Source organism: Oreochromis niloticus, linkage group LG11 (assembly GCF_001858045.2).
Source record: "Oreochromis niloticus isolate F11D_XX linkage group LG11, O_niloticus_UMD_NMBU, whole genome shotgun sequence".
Lineage (NCBI taxonomy): Eukaryota > Metazoa > Chordata > Actinopteri > Cichliformes > Cichlidae > Oreochromis > Oreochromis niloticus.
Window position 1 is genome coordinate 36,174,991 of NC_031976.2, and position 16,145 is coordinate 36,191,135.

The 16,145-nt window shown below is 41.1% G+C and overlaps 2 protein-coding genes and 1 long non-coding RNA gene across 4 annotated transcripts in view; 2 read left to right on the forward strand and 1 right to left on the reverse strand.

Moving 5' to 3' along the window:
* The first annotated feature begins 1 nt into the window (after position 1).
* glrx3 (glutaredoxin 3) lies at positions 2 to 1,580 on the forward strand. Its single transcript, XM_005456081.4, has one exon. It carries the CDS (start codon positions 32 to 34, stop codon positions 1,007 to 1,009), a length of 978 nt encoding a protein of 325 aa, XP_005456138.1. The 5' UTR covers positions 2 to 31; the 3' UTR covers positions 1,010 to 1,580.
* Positions 1,581 to 4,099: 2,519 nt separating this feature from the next.
* On the forward strand, positions 4,100 to 15,289 carry apom (apolipoprotein M). 2 transcript variants are annotated; one of them, XM_025911713.1, is made up of 7 exons: positions 4,100 to 4,304; positions 4,664 to 4,803; positions 6,808 to 6,878; positions 14,451 to 14,588; positions 14,876 to 14,971; positions 15,054 to 15,099; positions 15,181 to 15,289. In XM_025911713.1, the coding sequence occupies exons 1-6, from the start codon at positions 4,191 to 4,193 to the stop codon at positions 15,083 to 15,085; spliced, it is 591 nt and encodes a 196-aa protein (XP_025767498.1). In that variant the 5' UTR covers positions 4,100 to 4,190; the 3' UTR covers positions 15,086 to 15,099; positions 15,181 to 15,289. The 2 variants fall into 2 exon arrangements, with proteins under 2 accessions (XP_025767498.1, XP_003451309.2); XM_003451261.5 differs by having other exon boundaries at positions 4,101 to 4,304; positions 15,072 to 15,099; positions 15,181 to 15,274.
* The window catches only part of LOC109204277 (uncharacterized), a 38,048-nt gene continuing 29,949 nt past the window's right edge, over positions 8,047 to 16,145 (reverse strand). Inside the window, exon 3 of the long non-coding RNA XR_002063864.2 lies at positions 8,047 to 9,092. This is a non-coding gene — a long non-coding RNA (uncharacterized LOC109204277). The remainder of the gene's footprint in view (positions 9,093 to 16,145) is intronic.

Genomic DNA, 16,145 nt, shown 5'->3' on the forward strand with positions numbered 1-16,145 from the left:
CTGCGCGTGCAGAGGGTGAAAGGAAAGAAAAATGGCGAATCTCGTGGAGGCGACTACTCAACAGCAGTTTGAAGATTTCTTAGCCAAAGCTGGAAAATGCCTTACCGTGGTGCATTTCCAAGCGGCGTGGGCTCCTCAGTGTGGCCAAATGAACGAGGTGATGGCCGAACTGGCCAAAGAACATGCGCACACTACGTTCGTGAAGCTAGAGGCGGAAGCGGTCCCGGAGGTGTCGGAGAAGTATGAAATTTCCTCCGTCCCCACTTTCCTTTTCTTCAAGAGCGGAGAGAAAGTGGACCGCCTGGACGGGGCTCACGCTCCGGAACTGACTAAGAAGGTGCAGCGCCTCGCGGTGAGCGAGGGACCCGGTGGAGCCGCTGAGGGCAGCGGCGCAGATCTGAACCAGCGGCTGAAGAAGCTAATCAACGCCGCCCCCTGCATGCTCTTCATGAAGGGGTCACCCCAGGAGCCCCGCTGCGGATTCAGCCGACAGATAGTTGCGCTGCTGAAAGAGCACAACATCCAGTTCAGCAGCTTCGATATCCTGTCCGATGAGGAGGTCCGACAGGGGCTGAAGACGTACTCCAACTGGCCCACCTACCCCCAGCTGTATGTGAACGGGGAGCTGGTGGGAGGACTGGACATAGTGAAGGAACTGGCTGAGTCCGGAGAGCTGGAGAACACCTGCCCGAAGGCTGTCACCTTAGAGCACCGACTGAAGACCATCATCAATCAGAGTCCAGTCATGCTGTTCATGAAGGGCAACAAAGAGGCTGCCAGATGTGGCTTCAGCAGGCAGATACTGGAGCTCTTGAACGGTACCGGGGTGGATTATGACACCTTTGATATCCTGCAGGATGAAGAAGTGCGGCAGGGGCTCAAGACTTACTCTAACTGGCCAACCTACCCTCAGCTCTATGTGAAAGGAGAGCTTATCGGTGGTTTGGACATTGTCAAGGAGTTGAAGGAGAGTGGAGAGCTGGTATCAGTCCTGAAAGGGGAGTCGTAGATGGATCTGCATTGGCTATCTGAGGGAGGGAACAAGAAGCTGCTGCACATACCCAGATTAGCTCCAGTAACCCTGCAGAAGGGTCAAAATATTCTCTAGTAACTAATTGTATTGTAGCAGGGGGATAGATTCACTCTAATTACAGTCAGAAATGAAACTGCTGTCAACAGTAAGAATTTACATCTGTTTTTCTTTCTGGTAATGATTGTTACTGGAAAGCTGGGCTTCTAGAAATTCTTGAAAATACATCTGAAGATTTGTTTAACATGACATTTAAGTAAATACTTCTTGCTGTCTGATTCTTGGAAAAATGATGACGTTAGTTCACAATATCTGCATTTCTTGGGATTATAGCTTTCCTTCCAGTGTTGACAGCCTCACACTTCAGTATGTTATGTAGACTTTTATTTTCCTACCCAGGCCAGCTGCTCACTGTTCACACCGTCCTGTCTGCACATTCTCCACCTTTAAAGTCCGAAAAGCTGTTTTTAGCTCTGTGCAAGGATCACTCTGGTAACAAGCTATGTGTGTTTGTCGGTAAGATTACAATTAAAAATTAAAACAACTTAAAGTGTTTTTTCCCTTTATTGTTTAATCTGTAAGCATTTACTCTATTCACCCTGTAAGCATTAGGAACCTGAGGAGACAACTGTTGTAGATTTTTTATTTATTCAGTTGAGGAGACAATACAATAAGAGACGAGCCACCCTGTAACAATGAAGCAGCTACGTTGAAGCGTAAGATTTAACAGCGAGGTAATAGAACTAATAAAGTCTGGCCAAATATGTGTGATTCTACTGAGTGGTAGAAGAAAATTACCACTGTTGCAGAAATCCTTTGTTTACAACACAGTTTCAGGGATGGATATAGGTTTCTACATGGTATGGTTTTTCACTGATGCGAAACAACACCATCATGCGTGCTGGCTTTAAACTGTCCTCTGACACTAATCCCTTATGGCCCTTCTTTTTATCCAGGAGGATTTTGATTGGTTCAAGGACATTTTTCCACTTCTTAGTACAGCTTAACTGTGCAACATTTCTAGTATAAGCCTCAGATGCAAAAGCTTAGAGACCAAAATTCAGAGTTTCATTTTAATAGAAAGAGGCCGAATAATCAGTCAAAAATCCAGAAAAAACACATTACATAATAGTTTTGAGTGAAATATGTATTTAATCCCCAAGAAAAACATGACTCAGTATGTGGGGCATTTTATAAGTACATGAACTTTAACCTATTGGCAATGTGGGGAAGCCTTCCCTATTTTTACCGCTCAGCTTCAGTGAACGTCCCTCCTTTTCCCAGTTTATTTTTTCACCATTGCACCATATTTTTACTCTTTTATTTTGATGTCAAAACTTTTTTGAAGCATGTCTAAATATACTGCTTATAAAATTAAACTTGCATCAAATCTCAATTTAGAAAGAAATCAGGTCGGTTATCCATACATTCTGTGTTAGGAACGACAGGTTATCACTGAGCTCCTGGACAGTTGGAGGTTCATGTGTGTTATTTTGAAATTTAGTTAGAGCTGTGTTCCACACCTACTTCCACAAGGTGGAGTTGTTACACCTGAATAACGTTCTCCAGATGATGCACACTTGAAAACAAATAAATAAAAATCTGTTTTTCTACATCGTAAATCACATAATATTAGCTTTACCTGGCAGCGTCAGATAGAACCAAATAATGTCCCAGAGGTGTTCTATTGACTTAGGTCAGATGAGTGTGGGGGCCCAGTCAGTGGTATCAATTCCTTCATCAGTCAGGAACCGCCTACACACTCTTGCAACAAGTGGCTGGGCACTGTTGTGCTCCAGGAAGAACCCAGAGCCCACTGCATTAGTGTACTTATTAACTTACAACTCTGTAGGATCCTCGCATTGCCTTGTGCGACTGGTAGTGATAGTGACCCTAGCCAAAAGCAAAACTAGTGTAAAAACAGTCAGAAAAGATGCAGAGGGAGAAATGTCCTCCACCTGTAAAACCATTCCTGTTTTGGGGCTGTCTCATTGTTGCCCCTCTAGTGCACCTGCTGTTAATTTCATTAACACCAAAGCGGCTGAACCTGATTAAAAATTCACCAAACTGACCAGATAAATGTCCCAGAAGTTTAACTGACTTGATTTTATACTCTATTCAAAATAGTTTATCATCATTTTATTGTAGGAAATAACATAATTTGAGCGTAATTGAGTAACTGTACGCAAAAAACAGATTGGAATTGAACTAATGTGATGTGACTTAGGATGTAGAAAAAAAAGCTGTATCCTTATTTACTTTGAAGTGTGAATCATGTGGAGAAAGTTATTCAGGTGTAACAACTCCACCGTGTGGAAGCAGATGTGGAACACGGCTCTAAGCAGAATTCACAGTAGAGGCTTTTTCATACATGAGACATGAAAAGGTCAGTTATTCAATTAGCTATTCAAAATATTTTGGCAATTATTCATAGTCTGTAAAACTGGTCATCTACAGGGAATGTTTGCTTAGTTTTATTATTTATTGATTATTGTTTTGTTAATAGCCTTAAACTAAATATTCTTTGTTTTTTGATAAAATTGTTTTCTTGACATTTTTTTAAAATCAGAAGCACACCTGATTAATTGATAAAGCCATGTGTGATTCTTAATAGTCCAGTAATTTCATTCTCCCAAACCTAGTATGGGAAGACAAAACGGGAAGTTAATGATTCCTAGTGTGTGTGTGTTGACAGAAGGTGTGGGACGCGGGGCAGGATGAACAGAAACAAATAAAGTTAAAACTTCGGGTTGCTGTTTGTTAAGTTCGTGAGAAAATTTGGTTGGTTCCAGTTTAGAAATAGCCACAAACACCTCCTACATATGATGATGAGTCAGTGACGGTGAGTCTTTAGCGAGTTTATTCCTTTCACAAAATGTTGGATGAGTAAAGCTACTTGTGAGAAAGCATGTTTCAGTTTCCTATAAATGTATTTTATCCTGATGCTGAAGTTTTACATTCATGGATGCAAACATCGCATTTCCAACCTATTATTTACCTTTCAAGTTCAGGGGTAATGCTGCTGTACAGATTAATAATTTACCTCAACCCACACTGATAAAGTGGTCTGTTGGAGTATTGCACACATTCAGAGACAGTCCTGGGAGTTTCCAGGCATTTTGATCAGGATTACTACAAAGTGTTGACTTAGACTGCAGCTATGTTAAAAGAAGTCTTCTCTCTTGTTCTGTCTTTGTACACTTTGTTGTATCAGACCATTGTTCCCTGCTTGGAGCCTGAGATGCTGTCTGTGAACACGATCGATCGGCAGAAGGTGAGAGTAAAAATGAAAGATACATGTTTAGATTTATGAAAATACCAAAGGCACTTCCCCACTGGTCTGAGGTCTTTTTTATGATAACCTCAGTACGACGGGATTTACTGTTGATCTTATTGCGTAATGTTCTGGTTAAGAGCATCTTGTCTGTAAAGGATTGATATTTCACACTTACTACAACTGCAGAGAGATTTACCGAGATAAATATTAAGTACAACCACAAAGATGCACTTCCTACTCCCTCTGGTCTTTCCATAAGTGGTCTTCTGACGTGGACTATTTTAAATAGCTTCCGTTTTCATACAGTTACTGCTAGCCCACACTGTCATGTCACACTCTGTGTGTGTCTCTTGCAGCATCTAGGGACATGGTACTTTAAAGCAGCAGTCAGTCACAGAGAGGCGGACATCCAGAAGTTCAGAGTGCTGGACAACATTGTGTTCACCATGGAGGAAAGAGCAAACGACACACTGCTGCTGACTGGACACATGCGCATGTGAGGGAGCAAGTTCAAGCACACACACACACACACACACACACGTGTTTTCATATCTTTGTGGGGACATCTCATTGACCATTGACATAATGCTTTTCCTAGCTGCTTACCCTAACCATCAAAACTGAATGCCTTATTTTAACCCTCAGCCTAAAACTAACCATAACCTAATTGTAACCCTGACATTAAAACCACATTTTGAGTCTGAAAAATGCCTTCGTGGGGATGAGCATTTTGTCCCCAAGAGTGACTGTTGGTCCCCACAAGTACAGTAGCATGACAGTTTTTTTTCTCACAAATAATAATAATAATGATAATATAATAATAATAAAAGAACTCGATGTAAGGGAAAAAATGAAATGTTCTTGCAAAACTCCAGGGTATGCAGAAGAGAATTTCTGAATGTCCACATCAACCCTTGAAGCCGGTGTGCTACACAACATAAGATCACACTCGGTGCTACTCCTGTCAGCCAAGAATGTGACACTAAGGTTAAAATTCAAGCTCACAAAAACTGGGTAGGAGAAGGCTGGAAAGATGTTGAGGTCTGATGAGTCTGTTTCTGCTGCAACGTGCAGAGCTCAGACTGGTTTATTGAACATGATGATGATGAGTTCACTGCAGTCTAGTGGGCTTTCACAAAATTACCAAATCTCAATCTAACACAGCACCTTTTGGATGTGGAGGAAAAGGAGATTCATGTAATGTAAATAAATCTGCAGTAGTGATGCTATCGTGTCACTATGGACCAAAGTCTCTGAGGACTGTTTCCAGCACCTTGTTGAATCTATGCCATAAAGAATTAAGGGTCCAGCACAATAAAATCATGGTATACTCAATAAAATGGCCTGTGAGTGTATATGACTGCAAATAATGAAAAGCATAATTAACCCACTTTAATGATATTCTCTGGACTTTGAATCTAAATGAAATCATCTGTGAAATTGTGAGTAAAAGTGTCTTTGATGCAACTTTGCCGTGCATCAAAGCAAGTTGTAAAGACAGTATTAATCCTGTAACATATGATGCACACAATTATTTAATACAATCTTATCCTGAAAAAGCATGTCAGCTTAACAGCACGGAACATTTTTAAACTGCGAGCTATAGTTTCCTCCTCTGAAATGGAACAAATTGTTCATGCATTTGTGTCATTGCACTTAGATTATTGTAATACCCTCTTTACGGGCATAGACAAATCATCTCTGTCACACCTACAATTCAGAATGCTGCAGCCAGACTCCTGACACATTCTGGGACGTGAGCTCACATTACCCCAGTTTTATTTCCTTTACATCAGCTCCCAGTTGATTTTAGAAGTCGTTTTAAAATCCTTATACTTACATACAGATCAGCAAATGGACAAACTTCAGACTATTTATCTCAACTTCTTGTCAAACACACTGCTGGTTGCAATCTTTGCTCACAACCTCAAACTTTTTTAGCTGTCCCTCGTCCAAGGTTAAAGACTAAGGGGGACAGAGCTCTTCAGTCTGTGGCACTGAGGCTCTGGAACAGTTTACCACTCCAGCTCTGTGTAGCTGACTCTGCGGGGTCTTTCTCTAATCCAACCTTCTGCTGAGATTCTTTTGTTATTCGTTTTTTTTAGTTTTGTTTTTTTTACCTTAAATTCTGTTTTTAATATGGTTCTTTGTTTATATTGCATTGTAATTGTTGTTCAGCGCTTTGTGATTCTGATTACAGTGAAATAAATTTTACTTACTTCCTAGTAAGTTTAAAAATAGAAATGTTCCAGCTGAGTGTTGCTGGCTTTGGAGTTTGAAGAAATGGACAAACACGTGCGTGAAACTGCTCAACAGAATGGTCAAAACAGGAGAAATTAACAGAAACAAGAAACCCCACAATCACAAATAGATACTAGAATTAGGGAAGTGATGTGTAGAAAATCTAACAGTCGTCAGTGCGTGTTTCATAATGAAACGAAAGTCTTTCTGCTATGTTTCACTTGCATTTATAAAAATTGCAATTCTCAATGTTTTTCAGGGGGGATAACTGCATAAAGCAGACCTGGACCTATCATATAAATCTTGAGAGCAATGATTTGGAACTGGAAGGTATCTGCAGCACCATCTACTTACACAGACGCTTATAACACACACACACACACACACACAGTAAATATGGGTTTCCACAGGTCAAAGTCAGTTAGATTTTTGAGATGGTAACTTTGTGCTCATAAATACAAAAGAATAAACTATCTGAAGAACAAAGAACAAATAAAGCAACAACCTATGCAGCCACTTCCCAGAGTCCTGCTGTTATCTTTTTGGGGAAACCCTTAATTTTTCTCTTTGACCATCAGTGGCACTAAAGCTCAGCAGTGAGCTTATTTTTGGATATCATTCTTCTATACCTGCAGGAATTCTCTGTATCTTTATAACTTCTGGAAATTTCAGATATAAGTATTTATAAGTATTTCTTAGAAATTTCAGTGCAGGCAAGAAGAAAACACAGGCAGAACCGTTGATGAAGTTAAAGAAAACAAAAAATTTTCCACTTTTCTATTTTTAATGGTGTTTGGCTCATTGCTACGGGCCATTCGATCCTGATACAACTGTTGCAAGAGCTTGGTCCACATGGACGGCAATAAGTCGGACTCGTTCCTGGTGGGTGATGGGCTCTGCCAGGGCTGTCCTTTGTCACCGATTCTGTTCGTAATTTTTATGGACAGAATTTCTAGGCGTAGCCAAGTGGCAGAAGGCTTTCACCTGGGTGGTCTCAGAATCTCATCTCTGTTTTTTGCAGATGATGTGGTTCTGTTGGCTTCATTGGGTGATGGCCTCCAGCTCACTTTGGAACGGTTCGCAGTTCAGTGTGAAGCGGTGGGAATGAGAATCAGCATCCAGACGCTGTACCGGTCTGTTGTGGTGAAGAGAGAGCTGAGTGTAGAAGCAAAGCTCCCAATTTACCAGTCGATCTACGTCCCTACCCTCACCTATGGTCAAGAGCTGTGGGTGACCATATCTCCCTTAGAGATAGGGTGAGAAGTTCGGCCATCTGGGAGGGGCTCAGAGTGGCTGCTCCTCCACATCGAAAGGAGGCACTTCAGGTGGTTCGGGCATCTGACAAGGATGCCTCATAGGCACCTCCTGGGTGAGGTGTCCTGGGCATGTCCCACCGGGAGGAGGCGCCAGGGCAGACCCAGGACATGCTGGAGAGATTATATCTCTCGGCTGGCCTGGGAACGCCTTGGTGTTCCCCCGGACAAGCTGAAGGAGGTGGCTGGGGAGAGGGAGGTCTAGGGTTCTCTGCTTGGGCTGCTGCCCCCGCAACCCGGCCCTGGATAAATGGGAGAAGATGGATGGATGGATAAATATTTTAGATGAATACGCAAACACATTTTCATTATTTGAAATTCTCAATTAAAGCTGTGTTGATATAGTTGCTTTACTTTAGACAGACAAAAGTTAAATTAAAAGTAAATTTATTACGTTTTGTAAATTAAATTACTGGTATTAAAATTTAGACATCAATCATTACTCTTGTTTTGTAGAAAGATTATAGTAAAAGATAACACGGCCGTACAAGTCAAGTTGAAAATTCAAAAATTAGATCAAAACAGATAGCAGCGTGCAGTAATGCTCTGCACACTCCTGTCTGTGCTATCACCGTGACGATCAATGACCCAGCTACACAGTTCACTCACTTTGTCACAGCTTTGCTTATCTAACATGAACGAACACACACACACACACGCACACACACACACACACACACACACACACACACACACAAAGAACAATTCAGTACACAGCCAACTGTCACATTTTGCTCCTGCAAATGCAGAACTTCTTACAGTCCCACTAAAATTTGACATAAAGTAGTTTTACACTCCTTAAGTTTGTGTCCACAGTGTACAGAAACTCTGTTACTAAATGCAGATGCTTGAGAATACTGGGGTAAGTGAAGTGGATTAAATTATCGTGCAACTCAATCTTATTCTAAAATATTACAGTTTTTCTTGATTGCCTTGACCTGCCTAAAGAAACTGGGATCCACTCAGTTTTTAACATCACTATCTCAGCAGAGCAAATATGTCAACAATTTCTCACTGAATTGACACATTTTCCCCACCTGATTGCAAAACTGTTAACACGGATGTGATTCAAGTAGTCCGGACCCCACTGTTTTAGCTGTAGTAACCAAACAGAAATACGTATGAAATCAGTGAAGCACCTGTTTGACACTCCTTCACAATAATCTTCAGTCTGCAGGCCTTAAAAGGTGCCACGTCGGCGTTGTTCTTTACCAGCACGGATGGAGGCGGTCTAAGGCAGTTGAGAGTGAGAGTGAGAGTGAGAGTAAGAGGTAGAGGGGTGCAGGTGTAGTTGGAAAAGCTCAAGTTTCAGAAGTAATTTGGGCAGCTGTTATTGATCAGGTTATCAATCGTGGACTTTTACTTAGAGAGGCTGGACAAAGAGTACAAGTTGTTCTAGACAGAAACACTGTTGCATCCGTTGTCAGAATTTTTCGACAGGAGAACAGATAATGTTGCTGTGCAGTATATACAGAGATATCTTCAGTGATATACTTTATGTAATTGTTTCCTCATTCCCATTACATGTTACTATACATCTTTACAGAATCCAAAGGCAGCTCTGAAGGCAAAAAGGGGTGTAATGATTGATTGGAAGAGCTCATACACTTGTTTGCAGATTGTATTGTTTGAAGTTAAAGTATGCTTTTGTTTCATATTTTAAATGTTTTGTTACGGTTAGAGTCAGTTTGCACTTTGATCATGAGTGCCTCTGTTTAGGCCTGCGTGTGTTAACTGTTTGGAAAATGTGGAGTTTGCTGTCATGCAGCAGTCAACTCAAAAAACACATTTTGTTCATGTTCATGAATTTTGGGGTTTTTTGAATGATCTTTTTCACTACAGTCAGTATAACGTTAAAACTAAAAAATTATTTTATTCTTTAAAAACTATGTTTAATTTTTTCAATTAGTATGCATTGCTTGGATATGATGTCCTTTATTGGCCAAACCTAAACAAGTGTCACGGCTGCGATGGCACACGTGTGAAGGTGAAGTGAAGACCCAAGTGCAGGCCGAGGTTGGTATGAGGAGTGAAAGTTTATTTAAGTGGAGATGGGGAGGACAGGAACTAAGAAATAACTAAACTGGGAAAACCTAAACACATGAAAGCCAAAACTCACAGGATAACATGCAGAAGAACACAGGAGGAGACATCACAGACGAACCAGCAACTAACAGAGGCAAGCACAAGGCTTAAATACACAGAGGGATAACAAGGGAATGAGACACAGAAGGAGAGCACAGCTGGGAGTAATCAGACATGACGAGACCTAGGGGAAGCAGAACTCAGTACACTGACATAAGACACGGACCTTCACAATAACACAGGAAATATACAGAGACGCAGACCAGAGGGGGAGAGAAAAACACTGAGGAGCATGAGGGAGCGCACAGACATGACGAGCTGGGGAAACATGGAATAAAACACAAGGAGGGGAAACCCGATAAACTAAACCAAACAACTTAGGACCGATAGAATAACTCCAAGAGCAACAAATTAACTTAATATTCTACAGAAACACAAGGAAACAAAGAACGCTGGGTCAAAATGACCATGACAACAAGTATAATGATGTGGGTGGTAATCTGTGACTATGGTGCCAAAATGATTACCATCATCATCATCTACTTCCTGCCTTTGCAGCTGGACTTTTTTGCCCTTTAAAAGTGGCAAAATGTGTGCCTATCTAACCACCTGCTGTGGCACTGTGGCATATCATGTTAAATAGCTTTTAACAGCAGCACTGACCCAGTTTTCATTTCTTGACAAGTTGTTTTTCATTATGTGTCACATCATTTGGTGACACAGTTGTTGAAGCAGCAGTAGGTCAGGTGTTAAGGCTCCTTCAATTGTTGAACTCTCCTTGGGCATACCACTGAACCCTGTATTTCCCCAAAGCACACTGGTAATAACACTTGTTGTAAAGTGGACTTTAAAGTTTGATCATTATACTGGTACACCAAGATTTTCTTTAATTATCCCCTGTTATGTCCCGGCTCTGGTAGGCAACAGGGAAGGTAACATAAATGAGGCCACCACGAAGGGAATCAGATTAAGAAAAGATGATGAGAGATGAGATGATGAGATAGCCTTTATTTGTCAGTTGCAGTTGCCCACAACCGAGATGACAGACCTTGCCGACCGTACATACAATATACAAACATCACATTGGGGAGACAGGTCAGGCTAGGTAGCAAGGCGGAAAAAAAACAGTGAAATGTGTAACACAAAAGGATAATCCAGGAATCCACAGATACCATCACACCATAACACAATAAAACACACACAAGCAACATGGAAGAATATTCCAGTGTGTACAGCTGGATCTGGGACCGCTGCAATCTTTGATCGTGCCTGCAGCTGATCCGCTGTCCACATCGGATGGGAGGTAAGCGTTGGATTTGGGGAAGGGAGGGTGATGGTGAGGGCGTATCAGTATCAGAGTACATGTGTGCGTGCGTGTGTGTGTGTGTGTGTGTGTGTGTGTGTGTAACCTGTATTCAGCTGAGAGAAAGTGTCACCACACTTGGTTAAGCGAAGGTCAACAGTCTCCAATGGACCCAGGTGGCCTTGAAGGAGGGACAAAGAGTTCTGACAACAGTCCTGTTGTCATAGAAGAAATTTTGTTGTTCCAGTGCCAGTGGGATAGCCGCATGAGTGAAGATGGTGAATGTTTGGGTTTAGTGCAAACAACTGCATCCAATTTTACAGTTGGTCTAATGTCCTTCACTGGTCACCAATTCTCTCAATTCCCGTTCTTCTTCTCCAAGATCTTATCCATATTGCGTTCAATAAACACAGTCTGAGTACTCACAGCCCTGCCCATCGTCTATCATGTCGGCCAGCCTTGCGGGATTTTGAACAGCTGTAGCCGCTTCTTGTTCTTCGATAAGCCAGGTCCGAGCCAGCTCCAATCAGCCAGAACTCTGTTATTGTGGTTCAGAATTGGTAGATGTCGTTCAATGTCCTCCATCGAGAGTGTCACCAGGCACACGACGCAACCGACCATCGAGTATCCAGCAGCAAACGTCTCAGCTCTCCCAAGCCCAGGAAGGTGTCAATTCCGTTACGGGACCAGTTGATCAAATCCATAATTCTTTCGGTTTTAGAGAACAAGACTGAGAGACTCTTTGAGGGTTAGAGTTAGACGAGACTAGACAAAGACATAGAAGCAGCAGCAGGGAAGATACGGGAGGGAGAGGGTGAAAGATTCGTCCGCCTCCTCCGAGAGCCAAAGAAATGAGGGTTTATTGCAAAAAAACCCTCAGAACTGAAAACCAATAGCATCGCTTACAGCAAATCACTAGGCAATTGGCCAACACAAAAGAACTTTCTCGCGTACGGGTACAAATTAGGTCTAGCCTCACGGGCAGGAATACGGCTGAAGGCTATTCAGGCAAAATTCCACACCTTAAACAGAGTTTAACAAGCATGGTACAAAGACAGAAGCTTGAGGGACAACCTGCACATTCAGTCCAAAGCAGTGTCCACTGAATGAAAGTTCTTCAGCCTTTTGTAGTCACAGGTGAGAACAATTAGTCACTCATTGGTCCCTGGAGCACCACAGGTCAACAGCCAGCCAATGGTCTGTAGGTCCTGGCACTCTTGGATTTCCCTACAGGGAGGCCGGCCCACTTCCTCCAAGGCCAGGGGCCGTAACACGTAACATCCCCCTCAAATAATAATTTCGTACAACCACAGGGGATCTCCTCCTGGTCAGAAATTTCTTTTTTTTTTCTTTGTTTTTTTCTTTCTTTGGTCTTGACGGAGGCGGTCGCACTTTCTCCTTTTCCCTCTCCCTCAGTCAAGGCCACCCGCGTCAACCCCCCCCCCACCACCACACACACACACACACACACACAAACACCAGCAGCTCTAACCACACTCCCACAAATGACCCGTCTCAAAGAGAGGGCCCAAACGTGATTTGGAAGAAGCTCATTTCTACGACTTGTTTTCCGCTGAACTTTAACCCAAACCATAACCTTTAAAAAAAAAGAACCTAACCATGTAGTTTTTAAAGTGTAAAGTTCACTGAGCTGTAAGGTGAAAGTCACTTCTGTGAAAGATTGTTTCATGTTTTAGGAGCAAATTGATTAATATCACCACAAACCCCCTGGCTTCTATGATGTATTTACCCATTAAAAGTGGAAAATATTTGTGACCATTTCACCAACAGTATCCTGTTCAACAGACTGTGGGTTTGCATATCTGATGTCACAGGGATTTGCAGCATGTATTTGCAATCGGTGGTTTTGTTGTTTTGTTTTTTGCTTGTTTCAGTGAGTGAAGGACTCACCTCACGTCAATGGCTTTACATTCCTCAGGGTTCAATTTTAGGGCAACAGTTCAGACAAGAAGTCCTCAGATAGAAATGAATTGTTCAGGATTTGATTTATAGGCCCTTCGAGTCTCATAGTAATGCAAAAGAAACCAAGATTTTCTATAAATTACTCTTAATCACTTCAAAAACAGACAATTGACAGTTTTCATTGTAACACATAAAGTACAAAAAAAAAGTCTTGACTCATCCACATGAAGCTGGTCAAAAAGTGTGAAAGTCAGTCATCAGTTTCTTTTAGTTTAAAATAGCAAAAATAAACAGCAACTACTTCTCAGTGTTTAACTCATGCTGTCTATGCCCATAAAAACCAAAAGTTTATTTGATCCATGTTAAACTTAGACATCCAGAAACCCTGCATGTGACAAATATGCGCCAAAAAAAAGCAAAAAGAAAAGACATCAGGAATGGGGCAAATATCTTCTCACAGCATTGTATTTATCAGCCCAAAAGAGAATTTTCCATGACTGGCACTCTTTATGTTCTCGTCACTATTGTCCGTGAATCCCCTTTGCTGTAACAAGTCATGCTATACAAATAAATTGACCTTGTATTAAGTTTTGGTTTGGGCAGTAGTGTCAAGAGCCTGACATAAACCCTGCAAATAACTACAGCGTACCAGAAATGACTTTAAAAATGTCCTTTTATTTGATGGTGAATTGAGTCTACATCACAAAAAAGTGGTTAGCAACAGCATAAAGACAGAAAGTCCCACATTCAGCACCTGAAATGACTGTAAAGTTTAAAAATCAACCCTGCTACATTATAGGGACAAGTGAAAATTTCTGCCACCTGTTATGGACTATTTTTATAATAATGCATTAAATGGGAAACCACAATGGGACTCTACTGAATGTACTATTTTATTCCACCTTAGGTCACAGCCATATTCTTGTGATTTAGGATTTTTGACAATTTCTTTAACGATAAAATCAATAATTTCTTATTAGAGTTGACAAGATAACTAAATTCACATTTAGCTTTTCTAATTGACCAACCCCGTCACCATGTTTTTCTATGCTTTCATGTACCCAGGGCCCACTTTCCACTGTAGAATTCTGTTTATTTGACCCATTGAAGTAGCATTTTCTGCAGCACTTTAGCTCAAAACTGAAAGAATTCTGCTTAAATTTAGATTTTTACACGGGGCACTATTGAAAGCTAAAGTTTGATTAGAAGTTTCATTAGAAGAAAAAATTGACATCACAAACATTATCTGCTTTGCTCTTTTCTGTGGTTTTCCTACAGGAAGACCGCAGCGCAAGAACCTACTGTGGAGTGGCAAGTGGGCCGAATGCTCTGAATGCATCATTTTCCAGGAAATAGAGCCTCCACTAGACAAGGAGAAAGGAACGCAAGACTCCCTCCATAGACACATGCTGTATGGTATGCTATTTTAAAGAAGTAGGAGTTAAATACAAATAAATGATTAAACAATATCAAAGATTGTGCTTGAATCAAATGTCAGAAATATTACTGGTTATTAAGTCAGCCAAGTGATTACTATAAGCGCATTAACCACTGCACATTGAACCAATCTTAAAGATGACAAAAATGACAATAAAAATTTAAACCTGTGGTTATTTTAAATGTTTGACACAACTCCAGCTTTCTGCTGAATGCACACACTATCTTGACTAACTTACCTTTCTGTTAACTGCTTTTCTTTCAAGCTCGCAGCAGTAATAGCTCTGAGATGGTGGCAACATTTCTGAAAAATGCAGCCTGTCATAGCATGCAGGCGAGCGTCACACCACGTCAAGAGAAAGGTGAGCGGTTTAGATATTATCACTAACCACTCAAATAAATATGTTTGTGTTTGAATGCAATAGCATTTGTCGACCTCTAAAGTTATACCTATATTTACAGAGTTTTGCACGTAGTTATCAAGATTACGGTGAGCACATGCAGCATATGAATTTTTCATATGTATGTGTATATGTATGTATGACTGTTAAAATGTTCTTGGTTTTTACAGGTTACGGTTGGATTCACTGGTATCCTCGATGACAAGAATATTTCTTTCTTTTTTTCTTGAGCAATTGTTAACCAATTAAAACCCAAACACCTACGTCCTGTCTCCCTCATGAAATGTGCTGTTCCATTTTTAAATTTCCATAAAGAATAAGTATATCAAGTTATGATTCATCACAAAACATCACAAAAAACACAGTGATCTTTATTGTTAAAATGAAACAACATCTATCAAAAATCTACACAGGAGGGGGCCTGCCTTACAGTGTGTCTCTGCAGGAAAAAATTGGGTGATTTCCATGATGCTTTTGAGCAGAATGAGCTGTTCACAAAAGTTTTAAGGTAGGTGTCAAAGTTGTGCTGTGGCAGGCAGGATGTAGAAACAAAACATGACAACCGGGAGCTCAGTAGGACCTCAGGAGACCAGAAACTAGAAAACAAAGAAACTAGAAAACTAAGAGCTGATGAGAAAACAAACACAGAGACAGGGAGCATGGAGGAAAGATACAGCACAGAGAGGGTATGACATGACAACAGGCAGAGGGAAACACAGGGCTAAAATACACAGGGGAGAAACAAGGGAATGGAAACAGGAGGGAAACACAGCTGGGATTAATCTGACATAACAAGACGGGGAGGAAGCAAAATTGAATACACTGAACACAGGACAAGGAACTATCAAAATAAAACAGGAAACACACACACCGAAACTCCCACCGAAACGTGGGACACAGGAAAAGCACAGAGTACACATGGGAACAGAGACTAAACACAGGCTAAGATAAATACTAAGGGAGGAAGAACTACAATCACTAAGAGCACAAGAAATAAAGAGAACCAAAACCAGGAATAACGATAGTCAAGGAAGATCAAATCAGAGTCTGAAACACAATTACCGTGACAGTAGGATTATTGTGTCCACTTTATTATTAATTTACACAATAGATATTACATCCACGGTCATTAAAG